General features: G+C 35.2%; 1 protein-coding gene across 2 annotated transcripts in view; it reads right to left on the bottom strand.

Annotated features, from left to right (window-relative positions):
• Positions 1 to 757: 757 nt before the first annotated feature.
• The window catches only part of ACVR2A (activin A receptor type 2A), an 84663-nt gene continuing 65370 nt past the window's right edge, over positions 758 to 20050 (bottom strand). For both annotated transcript variants that reach the window (XM_045066545.1, XM_013059051.2), the window contains 7 exons: positions 16870 to 17013; positions 14876 to 15019; positions 13548 to 13693; positions 11562 to 11676; positions 8918 to 9056; positions 5675 to 5805; positions 758 to 4557 (listed from right to left, as the gene is read on the bottom strand). In XM_045066545.1, the coding sequence (XP_044922480.1) occupies positions 4363 to 4557; positions 5675 to 5805; positions 8918 to 9056; positions 11562 to 11676; positions 13548 to 13693; positions 14876 to 15019; positions 16870 to 17013 (1014 nt within the window). In that variant the 3' untranslated portion in view covers positions 758 to 4362. The remainder of the gene's footprint in view (positions 4558 to 5674; positions 5806 to 8917; positions 9057 to 11561; positions 11677 to 13547; positions 13694 to 14875; positions 15020 to 16869; positions 17014 to 20050) is intronic.

The following is a 20050-nucleotide window of genomic DNA, read 5'->3' as shown; positions in this document are numbered from 1 at the left end:
GGAATTAAAACTTGCTGGTCCAAACATACAGTATCTTAATGCTATGTATGTTGAGTATATACTATGTATTAACTTCCCAAAGAATCCATTTTGCAGAACATGCTGTGGAAAGAGATTTCAGTCTTTCAGTATAGATTCATTGTATATTCCACCACAGCTTTCATTTTCACGTGATTTAGAAGCCAGTGCAGGTTCTTTTAAACCACTGTTAAGCGTTGTTCTTTCCTTCACCTTTACCTTAAAATATAGAGAATCCCATTGGTGTGAACTGTAACACAGCTCCCACCGTGGGGCTTTCCGTCCCCTCTTTTAAAAGCCACAGGATAAACAAAAGCCTTGGCAACATTAAAAATATAAATGAAAGCTAGCTTCCTTAACAATTGCTCTTACTGATCACCCTAAGTGAAAAATACCAGAATTCTTCCATTGAGTTAGTAAATTAGTTAACATCCTTAGGAAGTAGGGTTTGTATCTTTGATGACTATTTCCTAAGCCACATCTTTCTAGTTCCCTATGAAAAGAAGATAACTAATGCCTGTTGGCCTCTGGTTTCCTACAACTGGCAAGACTAACATACATACTTTGTGAATACAGTCTTGGGTAGTAAAGGGGGGAAACGCCAACCCTTTACAGACTTTCACCACTATCCCCATTCTTCCATATCGCAAGGTGTGAGCCTCACCGTAAATAACAAAGCTACTGTTCCACTCTTGAAGAAAAATGTATAGCTGAAGAAAAACTGCATAAGCAAATCATATACCATATTCATTTTTTTATTTAACTCGAGGATGGAATGGGGATAGCATACATTTTATTGTACAATATTTAACAATCACTTATTCAAGGTGGAGTTTTAGGGGCTTTTTTTTTTTTTTTTTTTTTAGCTTTTTGTTAAATACTTGCAGAAAAAAATAGCAAGTACAATTTGACAGTAGTACAACAACCTGTGCCCAAAACACTGACAAGAATTACAGAGTAAAGCTAAAATAATTGCTTACCAATATTTTGAGAGGTAACAAATAGGATATGGATTGAGACTGCGTAAAAAATGTACTGCTGGTTGAATATCTGAGGTAAATGATGTTCAATCAAGATGCTACTTGTATCATTTTGCCCATAAATCAGTAAATAATTTTATGCACATTATACCAAATGTTTCTAAAAAGTAATTTTTTAAAAAGGTAAAAAAGAGAAACTGGAAAATATTTGTGGAGAAGCATTTTTTTTTTAAATAGTAAGTTTAATTCCACTTAAACTTATCATCTGGTCAGGGTATTTTTTTCCCCTACCTGCCTGCATTTTACTTAAATGTAGCTGTTACTTAGGATTGAGGAAAGGAAGAAGAAAAAGGTTCTTTTTAAATTTTATGTAGATGATTCTCTTTTTAAATTCCAAACTTGTTGGGTTTTTCTCCTGATTATATTTTCAAAACATCACCATGAAAGATAGTACAGGTTCATGGGACCAACAATTTTGAGGCACAGTCTCTGTTCTGGAATTCACAAGGTACCTGTAATAAACATTCAAACAAGAGTCACACTTCACATGCTAAAAACTTCCTAGCATCTAAAATACATACAAGAGCTGTGCAGGGCAAAGACTTCGAATAAAGCCAAACACTGGTTAATCCATCAGTCCTATGGCAGTTGATCATAAAGCATTCCTTACATGGAGATTTGGGCAAGGTAAAGAGTGGAAGTTAGAGCAGCAGTTCTGATGGGTATCAGAAAGGCAAAATACAAGACGAATCATAAGGAGCACCATACACATGAGGAAAAAATTATTGGGGTCTCAGTTCACCCCCAAACAAAGAAGTCATCGTTTTTCTCATTCTTTGATCTTTCTTTTTTCAGTATCCCTAGCTCAAACTTTTTGTAAGCTTGCCCACTCTACGCTGACTGTAAACCAAACATGAAAATGCCCTGCAAATGAAAGTTTTAACAAGACTAGGTATCAGGACAGGTAGTCATTGGAACATTCTTATTTTACTGCTTATAAAAAGTGTTTTTCTATTAATATAGTTTTCAAAAGGATACAAGTCTTAAAGTTGGTTAGCTAGAGTTAAGTACAATACCCAGGATTTCTAAAAATTTTTTCTAACATGAAGAGAAAACTATCTTTTGAATAACTGATCTTATAAAATTTATCACTAGTGCTCACATAAGCCAAACATTCATCATAATACTTCTTGTTTTTGTTTTGATTTTTTTCTTGCTTTTAAAAATGAGATTAAATGTTTAGAACAGGTAGAACTTCGTCTTTAGGAGATTGACAATTTCCATGTGTGAACATTGTCAGTTTCCCATCTTGATTAGTTTCAAAGTGGAAGTTAAACCAAATCAATTAAGATGTCAGGTCCTTTTTGAAATAAAGAAGTGAACTTAACATTGAAAAGGGAATTCTTAGGAATACAGTGAAAACTTGGGTACATATGAGACCCAAGAGCACAAAGTTCTGCATGGTGTGTGGCACACAGACAACAATGCTGTTACTCTTCTTTCCTCCCTGCTTTAGAGTCTGTTGACCTATGCATTATTTATAAATAATATAATTTATTATTCCCAGAGATTAAGTGCACATTATATGTAAAATGTAGTGTACTGTGTGGTTAAATAGCCATTTGAAGATAATACATTCACAGTGAGCTCCTGACAGTGACATGTAAAAAGTTCTTTTATAAAATCAATGTATGGATTTTAAAATGACCTGACTAAAGTACATAGTGTAATACTGGCTATTTATTGGTCAGAAATAAAATAAAATAGAAATTCAGGAAATTAACTGTTTTACTTTGGCCTATATAAATTTGAGGAACAATCCAATTATATTCTGATGCAATATTGTTTTGAAAAGCACTTTGGCACCTACCTACCATCAATTCCACTTTCTTATCAAGGATAAGGCATGAACTATCCTAAAAATCATTGTTGTTTCTGAAAGCAATTTGCGGGAGGAGGCTAGGCTATATTACCTATATCAACATCGGTTACCTCTAAATGTCATTGCATATTTTAAGTTTTTAAGTTTAACTTGTTATCCCTGATTTGTTTTAAAGCAGTAACATCTGAAATCTGTGCTTAAAATTTAAAACCTCTATCCTAGGATAATTCTTTACATATCACAGACATCAAATATTACTCTAACAAGATGGCACCAAGCAGAAATAGAGTGATAAAGTTACAAGTCTCAAAGCAGAGAGTGAGGAATTCTGGATAATGACACTTCCTGAGGTGATCCTTAAACAGTGATTAAGAATGTCCCACACACTGTTTGGTGAAAAGAAATACACTACAATTTTACATATATAAATAGGAAAAAAAATCTATTTTAAAAGAATAAAAATGAAGAGCTTTCCAGTGTCATAGCTCACTTTAAAAAATTTAAATCATGCTTTAAATTTTCAAATATTCCCCAAACACAGCACACCTTTAAAAGAAAAAAAAAAAAAAAAAACCTTAGATAAGTATGCAATAATTTGGGAACTGGATAGAAGATGAAGCTCTAAAACATGGGAAGAAGGGGAAAATGACATCTTTTTTTCATTGCAAAAAACAGCACTTTTTTTCCTTAAATTACAAGCTAGCACAAAAAAAGCTAAAACACTGCTTTATGAATGGCCACTTAGTGTTGGCACTAAGCATAGCTTACCTTTTTTTCTTAAATAACACAGTGAATTTGTAATACCTTGTTACAAAACATGGATCAATTTATTATTCAAATTTTGTTAGTGTTTTCAATTTTATAATTTAGCAACCGTGGAACTGAGGTATACCTTGTTGAGGGAGGTTAAAGTAATGCTTGGAAGCCTCTTTACTGTACCCCACTTTGATGACTTTGTTTATGTACACAGAACAGCAGCACACTAAACATTCACAAGCTGTGTCATATTGGCATTACAATAGTCATTTATAGAAACACAACAGCAAATGCAATAAAAACAAGTTACCCTTTTTAAAATCTGAAATGAAAAGTTTTTGATTTAAAAAAAAATAGCAGTAGTTCATTTAAGGAATTAGTGTCTTCTGACAGACATTAAGAAATCTGATGTCAGTTTTCAAACACTTGATTAGCCAGGTCCAAAATATCCTTGATTTGGGGAGGGCTACGTTCTTCATGTACACTTTTTCAAAAGTTTCTTTATAGAGTCTGCAGCTTTTCCAAGTCTCTTGTCCTTCACATCTCTTCTGCAGGCAATGCCATAAGTCTCCCAGAGCCACATTTTTAAACGTGAGGGTCTTCTTTTTGACATGTCCAAGAGACCTCCTACTCATTTCTCACAGAAAATTAACTGTAAGCAGTTTCGTTAGCTTAGCAGCTCCAGCTCAGAGTCCTGTTTCACACTGTGTACACATGGTGCAACCATCATAGACTAGATTCTTTGGGAGGAAAGTCAACGTTTGTCACCATTGTGACCACTGTTACAATGTCCTCTGTGGTAATGATATTTGTTAGTCTTTGCATCTGAGTGATTCTTTCACCTACACATCCAGCTGATAACCTGGCTTCTGCATCGTGATCCCAACATTCTTCTATTGTTTCACAGAGCATTGCCATTCCCTAAAAAGGAAAAACATACTCAAACACCACAGCCGATTTTGTTTTCTATTAGGAAACAATAAAATGTCCATAAAGAAACTGGTATTTCTGTGAGTCAGGTTCCAAGATTAGCCAAGTTAGATGTTATATGTCAGCATTCACTTATGGATATCTATTGTATGTAGGAAATGGAAGAAAAGCATTAAGAAAAATCAGAATTCCTATAGCTTCCAAACTTCTGAGACTGTCATAGGAGATAGTAAAATTTTTTTAATTCCCCAAATCCCCATATAAACCAGGTCAGTTCAATGCTAACCCTTGATCTGGACTCAAAGCCAAAGCTAAATTTGTTTTTTAACCAATTTCTATTGTTTTCTTAGTTAATACCAGCATTTCTGTCTTGCAGTTAAATAGAAAAGAAAAAAAAGAAAGGGTTAGAAAAGCATCCTTAAGATTCTTTACCTGGTTTTAATCCATGTTTCCGGTTATATTTGGACCAAAATAACCAGGGCAATAGTGTTCCATTCTTCACTTACCTAAGTCTCTAGTTTTAAGAGCATTCCTAAGAACCTCAACAAATTCCAATCCCAAATCAAAAACAAGGAAAGCAGAAAACTGCTTTACTTTAAAAATAGCATCTTATGGGAAGCTGGTGATCATCAAAGTCACCCACCTATCGACATGATCAGAGCCAGGTACTCCTTTCCCTGGGAAGATTTCCAAACGAGACAAACACAAGACCATAGTACTGTCAGCCCCTTAGGTTTTAGGACTTCACCATCTTCCCTTATAACCCTAAAATTCTTTTTTTTTTTTTAAGATTTTATTTATTTATTTGACAGACATAGATCACAAGTAGGGAGAGAGGCAGGCAAAGAGAGAGGAGGAAGCAGGCTCCCCACTGAGCAGAGCGCCTGAGATCATGACCTGAGCCAAAAGCAGAGGCTTTAACCCACTGAGCCACCCAGGCGCCCCTAGCCCTAAAATTCTATTGTTTATAGAACTCTAGACAGAATATCCTGTATGAAGATAACCTCTCCAGAAAAATCGTCCCAGAAGAGAAGTGTGCAGATATAGAAATCATTCCTCTGAAAAGCATTTTATTGGAATTTCAAATGAAAAGCTAACTGTAACTTACAGCATGTTTCTGCCAATAATCTCTTAAAACAGGCCTCTTTTTTTTATGCACAACAACTTCCTGCATGTCTTCAAGAGATGGATGCTGGCCAATTTCCTCCTCGAATGGCAACATGTATTCATCTACAGGTCCTGAAATGGGTGAGGGGGGGGAACAAAACCATTTTAATTCAAATCTTACTGACTTCCAAACTTGAACAACCCTTCTGAAACATACTCTGTATCACCTTTTCCCAACTGTTAAATGGTATATAATGACAGGAGAAAAACACACTCTCAACTACTTCTACTACAGTATGACCCAAATGCTAATTTAAGAGAAATCAAAAACTCTACAATTTGGCACATAAGCCTGCTAAGTTTGCGTAAGGAGCTTTCTCATCTGCTCTATGAGAACTGCCTATCTCCATACATATATAGGACCACAGGGAATCAACAATATTTGCAAATCTAGGCTATAATATCCCTTTAAGTACTTCCCACAATTCAAATCAGGCTGTAAACAGTGGTGATTCTATCTGACAATTTGGGGGTTAATCTCTTAGAACCATCTTTATCCTGTGACACATCTTTACCCTCTACAAGCTCTGCATGAGGAATTACATACCTCAGAGTTACAACTCCTTGCCCTCACAAAAGCTGCCAAAAATAGTCCTTTAAAAAAATCACAAGCATACTCCATACAGGGTTCCCAATAAGCCTTCAGAATATGTCTTCACAGACAAAACTTATTCACCAAAATAAATGGTTCCTTTTTTCTTAGGCATACTCAAATAGGAAAATGCAGTTGTGAGTTAATACTAATACTTAATAAGCACTTACCCTGACTAGGAACTTTACATACACTATTTCCTCCCATTTTACACCTCCACAGAGTGAAGGTGACATTAGCTCTATTTTACAGATAGTAAAGAAGGTCAGAAAAGTTGCATAATTTGCATAAGGACAGAACAGTTGTTAAGTGGTAGAGTTGGAATTTGAATCCATCTCTGCCGCTGAAGTCTGTGTTTTCAATCACTGTACGGTCTCCCCTTGACAGAAACCACTCACTAGAGACCAATTTCATATAAAGGGCCTGTATACAGACCTAAACCTTGCACAGATACTCCTACTCCTGGATGGGATATAAATGATAAATTATGAGTCATGAAGGAGGACATGTAACTCTACTCTTTCTAAATGGAAGAATCCTTGATGGCCTGGATAGTCCATCTCTGCTTTAGCACTTCCAGTGACCTTCTAAAGCGTCTGTTTAACTCCTGCTACTCAAAATTGCTCAGCAGCAATGGCACTGACTACCAGCCTGCAAGAAATTTAAGTATCAGGCCCTAACCCAGGCCTACTGAGTCAGAATATGAACTTGATCAGGAGTTTAGTACACTTTAAAGTGTGAGAATCACTGAACTTTGCCATCAACAAATTTTAAAGTACTCACTTTAGCAATGTTCACACTGTCCCCTCCTGCCCCAGTTTCTGCCTTAAGGGTCAGAAATTCCCGACTCTGCAAGTATTTCACAGCACATGCAAAGCATTTCAGAAATACCAATACCTGTCCTTTTTCACTTTTCATAAAAACTTCCCTGATAACCGCTCTACCACAAATGCAAAAATACAAAACAAAGCATTTTTCACTCCTCTAAACTCCCATAACCCTCTCAATACTCTTCAAGTATTATATTCGTCCAGAATAACTTACGGAATATCTAATACTAATGAATACTACACACAGAACTAGACAATTCACACTAACCTTAATCTAGAGTCAATTGTCCAGGATGTATTTTATCGCTGTAATTAAACTATACATTGCTTAAGGGCAGGATCTCGTATATATCCCCACGACACCATATCCAGTGGTTGGTTCTGGAGAGTCCATATTATTAAAGTTTTTATAAAATACATTTTCCTATAACATCTGCCATCTGACCGATTTCTGCTTCCATAAATGCACATAATGTACTTTATCTTCCACTTTGAGTGAAACTGCTTCAGACTTTCTTGGGTCTGGATCCACTCCATGCCAAACTCCCAATCTCAGAAGAACGAATGGCTGTCCATTCCTGACCACTCTACTAAATACCCATGAAAACCATAGTGCCCCAAATCAAATTTCATGTACCAGACAGAGGTAGTCTGTCCTACACTGAGACACCATTACAGTACTCAGAAAACAAAGTATTCTTATAAATACATGTTAAGTTGGCTTAAATATACTAAACAATTTCTTTTAAGGTCTTTTCACAATCTGCAGGAAGTTTTTAGGTAATTATAAATTTTTTTAAAAAAGGATCAAGCTAATTTACATTTGTTGAGATGTCTGCTTTATATTTTTCACGTCCAAAAAAAAGTGCTGTAACACAAGTGAAGAGAATGGAGACCTTCGGAGAAGTGTACCTAGCACACTATAATTTTGTTAACACCAGGAACAGTATACAAGCTTATAATCAATCGATTCGTGCAAATATTTACAGGACTTAAACAAGGATTTACATAACAAAAACAAAGAGTAAGAATCCTTTAGAACCAAGGTGTGAGAGAATATAACTAGCATTCATAACAGCCTCTATACATCAGCTCAGACTTTTAAGGCATTGAGGAGGCAGAAATTAACCTGTGGTATATCCAAAGGCATGCTCCATTTTGTGTCATGGAGGATGGACTGTACATTCAGTCTGGTTAAGTGTATGTGGACATCATGGGAGTGATGAAGAGACTTAGCCTTGAGTGTCCTGGGAAGGAAAATCCCCCAATCCTTCATTTACCTCCTGTTGCCAAAAGAGTTGACTTTTGCAACCTGGGGGCAGGTAGGACCTGCAGGACCCACAAAGTAGCAGCCATATCCCTATATTTGGATCAGAGTTTGAAATCTAGGTTTCACCATTTACCACCCTAAAGCTAATATTAGCAATCTGCTTAATTTCTACTACTTAAAATTTGAACTTCAAATTGCACCTATATAAAACTAATAACTACCTCCAAAGGAGTCTTAGGAAACCAGCTAAAGGTATGTGAAGTGCCTAGCACAGAACACCTGGCAGTGGTAAAGATGCCCATACCTTCCCTCTCCAGCCTGCCCCTATCCCTTGCCTCCTGAATTCTCTTTAAACCACTACCTCTTGGGAGTCTACTTAAAAAAATTTTTTTGTACTTTGAAATATTACCTTTTAAGTGTAATCATCCCTTTTCATGTATGTGTAGTAGGCAATAGGCATTATCTTTTTTAAAAAAATATTTTTTCCCTTACCATCTGCAGCAGTACAGCGAGAAGCCAGTTCCCATAGGACTAATCCCATGGCGTACATATCTATCCTCAAAAATGCATCCCTTTGGAAGTTTATAGCACCCTCTAATACCTCTGGAGCCATATACCTCCGGGTACCAACCTGAAAAAGATGAAAGCAAACAATACTCATTCATTAACTTTATGAACTAACATTTTAAGATTTTATAAAAAGAATCAAAACCAAGTATATTCTGCTGTCGTTATCAGGTAAGGTAAATACATTATGACCACCAGACTACAGAGTCAAGGAGCATTGTATTCACGTAATAACAGCCAAGACACTGGAAATGGGAAGTTTCCATCAGTAGGGACTTCTTAAACAGAGTACTATGCAGCTCCTAAAAAAACATGAGGTAAATCTGGACTTATACGGAAAAATTTCCAAAAACACTGTACAGCAAGGAACAAAAGCAGTATATATATTGAGATCCCTTGTGGGTATACTCAATAAATATACCAGCAGACACTGCTGGCGTTAGCTTAGAATTTTTCCCCCTTCTGGAAGTAATCCTAAAAACAATGGTGGTTTTGTTAGAGATAAAGACAAGAGAACTGTATTTCTCAATTGTACCCTTTACATCCTGTTTGAAACGTGTCTTTTTAAAAAATATAATCCTTTTTAAGGGTTTCTCTTTCTCTGTACTAACAAAAAATAGTAATATAAAACTTAAAAAGAATTAGCCCAGTAAAGAATGGATAAACTTTTAAAAGTTCTTTTTCTTCAAAGTCTACATATTTATTTATTCATGAATTCTGTCTTGGCATTCTTTATTTCTGTCTCTAACAGTTTGGTATTTCTTAGTGTTGTAACTATGGTTACTAAGCTACTATAGCTAGCTTTGGTTGGTGCTTGACAATATTCATATATGAAAGCTTAAAAATTCTTATAGGATAGCTGGGTGGATCACACATTCAGTTTTTGGAGATCAAGGGAATGGCCAGATAATGGCTCCATCCTTAGTTGAGTGATCTCTAGATTAGAAGTCAGACAACTATCTGAGAACACACATACAGCAGAAATGTCTAGAAAAAAAAGGAAGTCAATCACTAAGACTCCAAAGCTCAAGTTTTTAATTCATTTAATAATGAGAACACTCTAAAGATAGAAAAAAAAAAAAAAGTAGCTTTGCTTCTTTTGCTCCTTTAACTGTACTATAGGCAAGCATTTCTCAAAAGTTTACTTTTCAAAGAAAAAAAAAGTTTACTTTTCCCCTAAAGACAAATGTATTCTTTCCAAAGTACTTTTCTTATAACGTGACAACTACCTTTCCTTAGTATAAAATGCCCTCTCTTTTATAATAAGATAAAAATCTTATTTTTCTCCAGGGTTCTTTATTTGCAGTATATAAAGTGTACAATAACTTGAATTTTGAAATTTTCTGGTCCATGAAGTCTCAAGTCAAGGATCCAGTGATGTAGGTAATTATTTTTACCTCGTCATGTAAACTAATTGAGAGGGCAGTGAAAGACAGGAATAAGTCTCAAATTTTTTTCTTAAGAAAAGGGGGGAAGTGTTATGATATACCAGAGGATTAAACTGTCCCCCAATTTTAGTTTTATAATAATGACACAGTCAGCTCAGATGTTTGTCCCTAGGCTTCCTGCACAATCTCCCACTTCCATCACAGACTCCACAAGACTGCCTTCATTCCCAAACATGTATGGTGTCAACTTTTCTAGAACTTGGACTACTGACTACTGGTGTAAACTAAATTCTTATCCTCTGTCAGTATTGCCAAATTTGTTATGCTGTGATTCTTTAATAACTATTCTTGGAGGTCAATAGGATATGCTGGGAAAAATGAAAGCTTAGAATTAGATGACAAATAATTTCCATGACTTGAAAGATGAAGTAATAAATCATGCCAACTTTGTAAGAAATGTCACCTTTCAGGTCAAACTGGTTTTCTTAATAAAAAGATGATCTTGTAGGCATGAAAAGCACCACCTTTCTTCACCTCACAGTTTCTGAGAATAAAATGTATGGATCATGTTTTTCTCCTGTTTGGCTTTCTTAAAGATTCCCATTGTTCAGTGTTCTTCATACAGACCTTGACTAGATAGAATTAATTAGGCTTTTTGCTCAGGGCTTAGTAAGTGCTCTGAACTGGAGAGAATTTAAAGAAAAGCTGTAAAGTTGGTTAAAGAATTAATGAAGCACTAAAGACCATGAAGCAAGAAAGTAATTGTTGCATGGAAAAATCAAACAATAGATATTCTTTAGTACATACTAGCATGATTAGTAACTGTTCTGCCATTCCTCTTAGGATGATGAAAGAATTAACGAATTAAAACTACTGTGTTATTACTAAGAACTCCCTAAGAATGAGGTCCATTTAAATGGATTAACTTGATTATTTTTAAAAATAGTATCCCATGACACATATCTAGGTTGCTTTATGAACTGACTGATCTAAACCACTTGAGTTCCTAACAGTCCTTCACCACACATGAAAATGTCTTCCTCAGCAAATTTAACATTTTATATTATATGCTGATTTAATAACCATCACAAAAATTTTATATCAATTCAATCTAGATATGCCATTCTAAGAAAATATGGGACAAGATTATTTTTCTTACATTTTGTAGTTACCATCCTTACCTGTCCATGGGTATCACCTGCAGACTTGCCAGCTTCAAATTTTAACGCCAACCCAAAGTCAGCAATGCAAGCTGTCAGATTGTTTTTCAACAGCACATTTTTACTTTTGATGTCCCTTGCAAATAGACAAAGTATTCAAATTAATTTTAAACAAGTTACTTTTAAAAGTTTTCAGTGAAAGTGGGAAAAGAGGAGAAAACACTATTAGAGTATGACAAACAGAAAAAAGGAGGGAGAAAAGGCTTGAAAAACAAGAGTAGAGTGACAAACTCCTGTTCATAACATAGACAATAAGAGGGACATTTCTCCATAAAGCATGGACAATAAGAAGGACATTTCTCCATAAAGAGCTGCTCTTCCAAAAATACTGTCTAGCCTACATGTTACCTATGTCATTCCTACCTACCAATTATAAAATTGCTGGTTTTTTGAGGTAAAATGAATATTTCAGAGTTTATACTTAGAAGCACCCCTTGCAACTGAGATTTAAGAAAGCAAACTAAAAGAATATTCAAATAAAATGAATTGGGGCCTTTTGCCTACTGGAAAAGGCCTACATACTATAACAAACAATCCCTTATTTTAGGGGTTCTTAGATTCATCAGCCTTGTTGTAGAAAAGCATCTCTAGGAATGTGTATCAGAAAATTTTCACCATAAACAAACAGCTCCAGCTAGATCCTGGTGTTCCAAAAAGAGTAACCATTTCAAAGCAATCAGATAACCTCTTTTATATACTAGCTTCAACTAATTCACCCTAGAGATTACTACACTCCTACTACATATATCTATGCCATGAGCAGTAGTTAAATCTATGTGCACAGACATGGAGACCAAGAATGGGACAGAGGAGACACAGACACCCACAAATGCTGCAAAAAACAATCAGTAAAGCCTCAAAGGATTTTTAGGAACCCCACTGCTAATAACTTTTGGGGGTGCCAAAGAATTAGTTCCCTATAGGACTAAGTGAGGTGAATAAAAATTCAGGAAGAGATAGACTGTATGCAGGAAGGTGAGAAAATGGGAGCTTTTTCTGAGGTGGAATTCGTTCAAGGGAGTTCGCAAAATTAAAAGTAGTGCCTCCCAACAACCTAAAACACTGCAACTGGTGGCACTCAATTAAGTATCTGTTAAATGAATCAGCTTTTAAAGCAACCATCTTTTTTAAACTATATAATGGACACACAATGTTACATTAAAAGTGTAAGAAGTTGTGATTCAACAAGTCTATAGATTATGCCCTGCTCACTCAAGTGTAGTTACTGTTACCATACAAAACCACTGATTATATTCCCTAATGGTGTACCTTTTATCCCCATGACTTACTTATTCCATAAATGAAAGCTTTTATCCTACTACCCCTCACCCATTTAGTCCATATTCCCACTCACACTCTCACCCCCAACCCCTCCTCTGCCAACCATTAGTTTGTTCTCTGTATTTATGGGTCTCTTTCTAAAGCAACTGTCTTTAAATTGAATACACAATGGCAAACTGATTCCATGTTTAAAGGAACGAACATTTTCCCTTTTAAGGGAATGCCAACTATTGGGTTCAAGCCCAGTTACTCAAATGATGCCTCCCTCCAACTCAGCTCAGATAATGATCACATGGTCATTACAAACACAATAAAAGATACTCAGAGTCTCTCCTCAATTACATCTTAAAATTATCACCAAAGTAAATCCATGTTTTGAGGCAAAACAAATTTCTTTTTTCCTTTGTGATAGACAAAATACACTTTCACTCTTAACCATGTTTTCAGAAATGAGAAATTAAAACAGAGGTCATTACTTAAACTTTGCTAATGATATTAAATATATCCATTACCCAAAATACTTCCTGGCCAATCTCAAAGGTTTGAAAAACAAATAAAAATCAACTGCCTCTTCTAGCATGATTAGGTAATTGGGGGAAAAACAAATTTAAAGTTTAAATACTAAATACTAAATTATTAGGGAAAACAATATAAATTTATTTCTACCTGTGAGATATGGCGGGTTTGTGGCCATCTTTTAGGCCAGGTATGTCCTCATGCAAATATGCCAGTCCTCTAGCCATGGTTTCTGCAATATGACACAATTCATTCCAAGAGACCACATTAGCCTTAAGAAAGTCTGACAGTGAACCCTAAAGAAATGAAAGAAAAGGGGGGAAAAACAACTTATGCTCTGGACAAAAGCTGTATGACATGGAGAACTTTTTACTTTTAAGAGATTATGGAAGGCAACATATCTTTTAGTGAACAATATTATAAAAAAAAAAAAGATTTCTGTAATGATTCAAGTTTCACATTAGTAAACATTTGACTAGAATAGAATACCTCTAATCTTTAAAGGTTTGCTACAAGGCACAGTCAGTTTCCTCCTATTTTGAAGGCAGGAGTTACAAAACAGAACAACCCACCATTTGAAAATCTAAAGTTCAGGAAAATATTTAAAAACTTAAAATATGATAACTACAAATGTTAACACAAAATTAAGACATACAGCTGTCAGAATCTTCCTCTACAGATTACTGTTATTCTTCTGGTCAACAATTTAGAGACGTTTAAGAGCCACCTATATCTAACAATGATGAAACGAATTGCCAAGGAGAACACAACTGCCTATTTCATTAACATGTATTTTCATACTAACTGAAAGCAGAAAACCTTTCTACTTTCAGAGGAGAAACAGCAGCTGTGTTCTGGTGATAATTATTCTATAGATCAATGACAGATCAAAGATCAGATAAATCTCCTCACTCTAGTTTTGTCACTACGCTATACTGACTGAAGAGTTTTAAAAACAAAATTCAACCTAAAAAATGGTCCAAATAATCAAGATGAATTGCGAATGGTAAATGAAAATGACTAAGCACCGGCTACACTGAAATAATTATCTGTAAGAGAGAGAAATGCAGCACAAGAAATAAGGGACAGATGACTGGTTTTATGTAAGTAGAGGCTTAAGTGAAAAAGTTGCCAACTTTTCTCTTTTACTAAAATGAATTAATTTTTTTTTGAAGATTTTATTTATTTACTTGACAGACAGAGATCACAAGTGGGCAGAGAAGCAGACAGAGAGAGAGAGAGAGAGAGGGAAGCAGGCTCCCTGCTGAGCAGAGAGCCAGATTCAGGGCTTGATCCCAGGACCCTGGAATCAGGACCCGAGCTGAAGGCAGAGGCTTTAACCCACTGAGCCATAACCAACTAAAACAACATACTATTTCCAGAAAAACAAGTCTGAGGGACTTGTAGCCAACATTAGGTGGGTAAGCCAACCCTGAGTTAAAACTGTTTTCCTGAGTTAAAACAGAAAGTAGTTTTACCTTTTCATGAAATGCTGTGATTAGCCAAAGATCCACATCAACACTGGTGCCTCGTTTTTCTGCACCAATGAACTGCAATATGTTCTCATGCTTCATTCCAGGTAAACTATAAACTTCATATTCATTTTGCCATGATTGTTTGTCCTAGAGTTAAAACAAAAGAATAGTAAGAATGCAAAGAACACGGGCAAATAAACCATATCTAAGAAATTACTCAAGTAGATTCAAAGGGAAAATTTAAAAATAAAGCTAAGCATGAGAAGATTCTTTGGTTTGGTTTTGTCTTATTTTTTCATAAAAGAAATCCAAGAATAAGGTAGGAACTCTATGACAAATGCCTGCCGTGCCTGCCCCATTCCCTAAAACATACTTCTCTATGTTTCTTGTTTGTGAATACAGGAGTCCTCATGGGAAATGTTGCATATCTCTATCTATCAATGGCAACACATTCTGCTGACAGTTTCATAATATAGTGTCATTTCATCATCGTGTGAAGTTATTTTTGTTTATTCAGAATAATTTCCTGAGATACGAATTTCAGGTAGAATGACTTCATCTCAATAGAAAACAAATTTTTTGTTCAAAGACTAACATTGTATCAAACGTTCTTAACAAAATGCTGAGAATACCCTGCAAAGTCAGTGAGCACACAACAGGGTATAAATAGGCAATACAATTTAAAACATTATATACTCATCTGCAAGTGACCCATGCCTACTACATGTCTATTTATAAAGGATTAGCTTCTCTTCACAATGAAAGAATAATGAAAGTAGGAGGCACCATAGCGTAATGGTTCGGAACCCTCTGAATCCAAACTATCTTAAGAACCTTTGCCAAGTGACAATCATTTAGTTTCCTCATTAGCAAAATGGGGACACTATAGTGTCTGACCCATAGGGTTGTTGTATTATATGTATACTGTGTATTGTTTTTTTATGTGTGGGTAATATATAGACACCTATTACTGAGTACTCCTATGTAAAGCACCTCTCCTGACAGTAAGAAGCATTCAATAAAATATTAGCTACTGTTACTCTTGTGCTAATATCCAAAGACCTTTCTCTAATTTTTAAGCTTCTTCCCACAATGAAAGAAGAACCCGGAATTTATAAATCTTAGCAGAACAGATTAGATTCTTTTATAAAGTATCTGCATCAGTACAAAAAAAAAAAAGTAATAGCGTTCTTCACAAACTCTATGAGACTTTAGAGGAGGCAAGAAAGATAAAAGCTAGGTATATTAAGATAAATTGGTTCTCTAACTCTGGAATGAGGAAGCTCCACTGTGAAGATACAGTGGTGGACCCTGCATCACCAAAGCCAACCAGGACTGCAATGCACACAAGGCATTAGCTGAAGGCGAAAAGCAAGACATAGGTAGGAAGAAATCATCATAGATCTATACCACTGATGGACTCAAATAAAACATAAGAACAGTCCAGATGTGCATTAGACCAGGGTTTTATGAGGTCAGACCCCTTTAAAAGAAAAGTGAACAGTAAACCAATTATTTGGAATCTTGATTCACTTCCAAACAAAATCTGAAATGATTACATGAGCAATCAAAGTAAGATAAAAATGAATCAGTCTGGTAATATACCTCAAAACAATTCTAAAACAAGTATGCTATTCTTTCATTCTTCTCTTTGTTTTCTGATAATGTCAATGGGATATTAAAAGTTAACCAACAAAATTCTATTACTGGAATCCTCATCTTCACCTTACATTTCTATAGTATTTTTAATGGCAAAAGATGTCCTATACATTCATTCACTGGAATTCCATCACTCCAAACAAACGTAACAACTGCTATACCATGAGTTCCATTCCTTGGATGAGAAGGCAGACTACAGAGCTAACCGCTTTCCTCAATATCACAAAGAGCCACCCGGAAACATGTAGTCTGTGTTTTTGGACTGTTTCTGAATTACGATAATTGAGCCAGTTTATCTTTTAAAAATACATGCAGATGAGAAAGATGCAATAACATACCTGTATTGGAAATATTTTCACAGCCACGTACTCATTGAGCAGCTGGGCTTTCCACACACAACCAAATCTTCCCCTTGCTTTCACTTCTAGTAACTGCAGTGGCTTCAAACCTAGTAATGGAGAAGGCGGGGGTGGTCCTGGGTCCTACAGATAAACAATAACAATCATTTTAGAAAGCAGCACCTGATACAGATCAATGCTAAATATGAGGGGGAAAGTGAGTATACTGAGGAATCAATTGACAGAAACAGGAAACACATACAAATGACACTAACTTCTATCTTGCAAAAACAGTTCTCAAGCATTACTAATAATTTATAGTGATCATAAAGTAAACCACTTGAATTGATGTTTCCATAATAACACTCAGCACTACTGCTACAAAAGTACAGCAGGAGAAATGACCACAAATCATTTTGAGTTCATCTCACTAATTTTCTGGACTAAGATCTTTTGTGACCTTTAGGGTTATTACTAACAGTATTTCAACGGTTTCATCCAGTTGGTACTTAATTAGACGAGGATTTTAAAAGTGCCAGCAACAGCAAATTATGGCTATTTCTCAAAGGAAAACAGTCCTCAAAATCTACTATTTCTTTCTCCAATGACTGTTTATCTTTAAATCTTTTCTTCATTAATCTCAGAAATGCAGTCATTCCCAAATACATTGCAGATATGTGTGTCAAATAGAAAATGCAAAATGTGTTCAAACAGCCACAGTGTTCTACTTATTCTAATTTTTCAACCTATTAACAATCCCTTTGCTTATAATTCCCCAAGTTGACTGGAGATAAAAATTATTAGTCTGACTGGCAAAGAAAGTACAAATTATAATCCAGAAAATGAGTGTTCATCATAGTAGATGGGAAGAAAAATGAAAGAGAAGTGTATTGCTATAGGTAATTTTGAAAATGGAGCAAATATAGTATATAAACAGGGGCACAATGTTTACAAAACACAAAGGCATCCTTCCTATACAAAGCAGAATGGCAACCTCTCTGGAAGCATTGTATCAGTTCAATATCTGCAACTAAAACAAGATATAGGAAGCCTTTTGAAAAGCTTCCAGAGAAAAGTAATAAAAATGTATGAAGGGCTGCATAATGAGTATTACAAGGAAGAACTAAAATTTCTGTGGCAACAGCAGCAGACACTGTGACACTGGGTGGCATCTAAGTCGCTTGGAAATAGTATGTCATCCTGTATCAATGCATCTCTCTCCTTTTCATCCCCTTTTAAGAAAAAAATCTCTGCAAAAGCCCCAACACGGTCAGTGCCCCCTTTAGGCATTATTCAGCCCATGGTGTCACTCAAGATTTTAAAAAGCTTACATCAACATTAGAAAGACTCTCAAAAATAGAAAACACTGCACGGTATTAAAGAGGACGAAGGTGCAATTTCTTTGAGGCAATCCTTTATAAATGGCTTGAGAATTCCTACTTTTAAAATAGATAAATTAGAAAACTTGTGACTCATTTCAACCTAAGATATTTATTTTTTAAATGTCTACAAAAAGTTGCTTTGCCTTCACACATTCAAAAGATGAAAGGTTATAGGAGAGCTAAAGAGTGTTGTAGTTTTAACAGAGTGATGAGTCCAGAAAAGTCAGATACAAATCTTAGGGCAAGTATGGCCCCTGAATTTATTATTCTCAGTGGGAAGGGACACAAGAATCTAGGGAGAAGTTTCATCAAACTTAAACCCAGCCTACCTCATTGCTCTATTTACAAGTGTAGTAAGAGATGCCCCTGACAGGAGTAGGCTGCGGATGTGGATGTGGAGATGGGAGGGAAAAAGGTTGAAAACTAGTCTTGTAGAGGCAGAGAAAACCGCTCATGCTCAAAATCCAAGAATTATTAGATATCTACATAAAATAATTATGCTAACAGAAAATGTTCAGCCTGAAAAAATGTCACTAACTACAAAGTTAAAATCAATGATTCCCCCCTTTTTAGAACTGAATCAGAAATGTCAAGTTTTCAAAGCAGGTATAACAAAAACTGAAGTATGGTGATAAATGCTGAAAGCTGAAGAGGCAAAATAACCACATAAAGAAGAAAACAGCTCTTAACTTTAAGATTTAGGAACTTTTATGTAAATTGATAATGTCTCTTAATAACATACGACATTACCCATTCTCTGTTCTAAAGTGTACCAACCACATGGATATGATTCAGTCTATAAAACAGGATTCAGAGGACTTAATCCACATCTCAAATTAAGACTATGTTTGCAGTTCAAAATGCAATTTTAGTATTTTAAGAAATTTTAGGACACATACAGTAACTTTCAATGTCTCTATTTAGAGAGAAAAGATCACTGAATATTTTCTGAATGCACAAATAAACCTTAAGTTTCCAAATCTTTGTTTGGCAAGTTTCTAAGCTACCATTATGAGTAAAAAGTCTTAGATCACTGTCCTAATACTATTACCATTCTATTCAGCCTTATAATAGCATGGAAACAGACTACTGTTAAAAGAACGAATACTGACAACTTTTTAAAGGGTGAGGAAAAGGTATACAAAGGTAGATTCCTACAGAATGTCAAACTTTAGAAAATGGTATGTGTTTTTAAATAATATTCTATAATACTTAAAAGGTAAAACTCAAAAATGAGTAACTAAAATATAGATCATAACTCTATAAAATATATACACTAATATAAATTTTTGTTTTAATGAAAAACTAGATTATTCTATATAATACTTTTCATACTCTTCACTAAATGGATAGGAAACTTTAACTGTATCTTTAATATCTGGCTTTTACTTATCCTATCATCAGAGTGTATCACAAATCATTTGCAGTTTATGAGCATCATTATACTATTTTACCCACAAAAAACTCAATGCAGTTCACCCTTGAACAACATGGGCTTGAACTGCAGGAGTCCACTTCTATGTGGATTTTTTTCTAATAAATACAATACAGTCAGAACTGTAAATTTATCTTCTCTTCATTATGATTTTAATAACATTTTCCTTTTTCTAGCTTACTTGGTTTGTTACTTTGTTGCAAGAATACACTATATCACACGTATACAAAATATGTGTTAACCTTTGTGTTATTAGTCACAAAATTTAGTTTTCTGGTTAAGTAGTTAAGTTTCAGAGGAGTAAGAAGTTATACGCAGGTGTGACTGTGCACAGCACTGGCACCCCTAAACCCTGCATTGTTCA

This window comes from Mustela putorius, unplaced genomic scaffold (genome assembly GCF_011764305.1).
Source record: "Mustela putorius furo isolate JIRA1106 unplaced genomic scaffold, ASM1176430v1.1 tig00003867_pilon_pilon_pilon, whole genome shotgun sequence".
Taxonomy (NCBI): Eukaryota; Metazoa; Chordata; class Mammalia; order Carnivora; family Mustelidae; genus Mustela; species Mustela putorius.
This window is presented reverse-complemented; position numbering and strand designations above follow the sequence as displayed.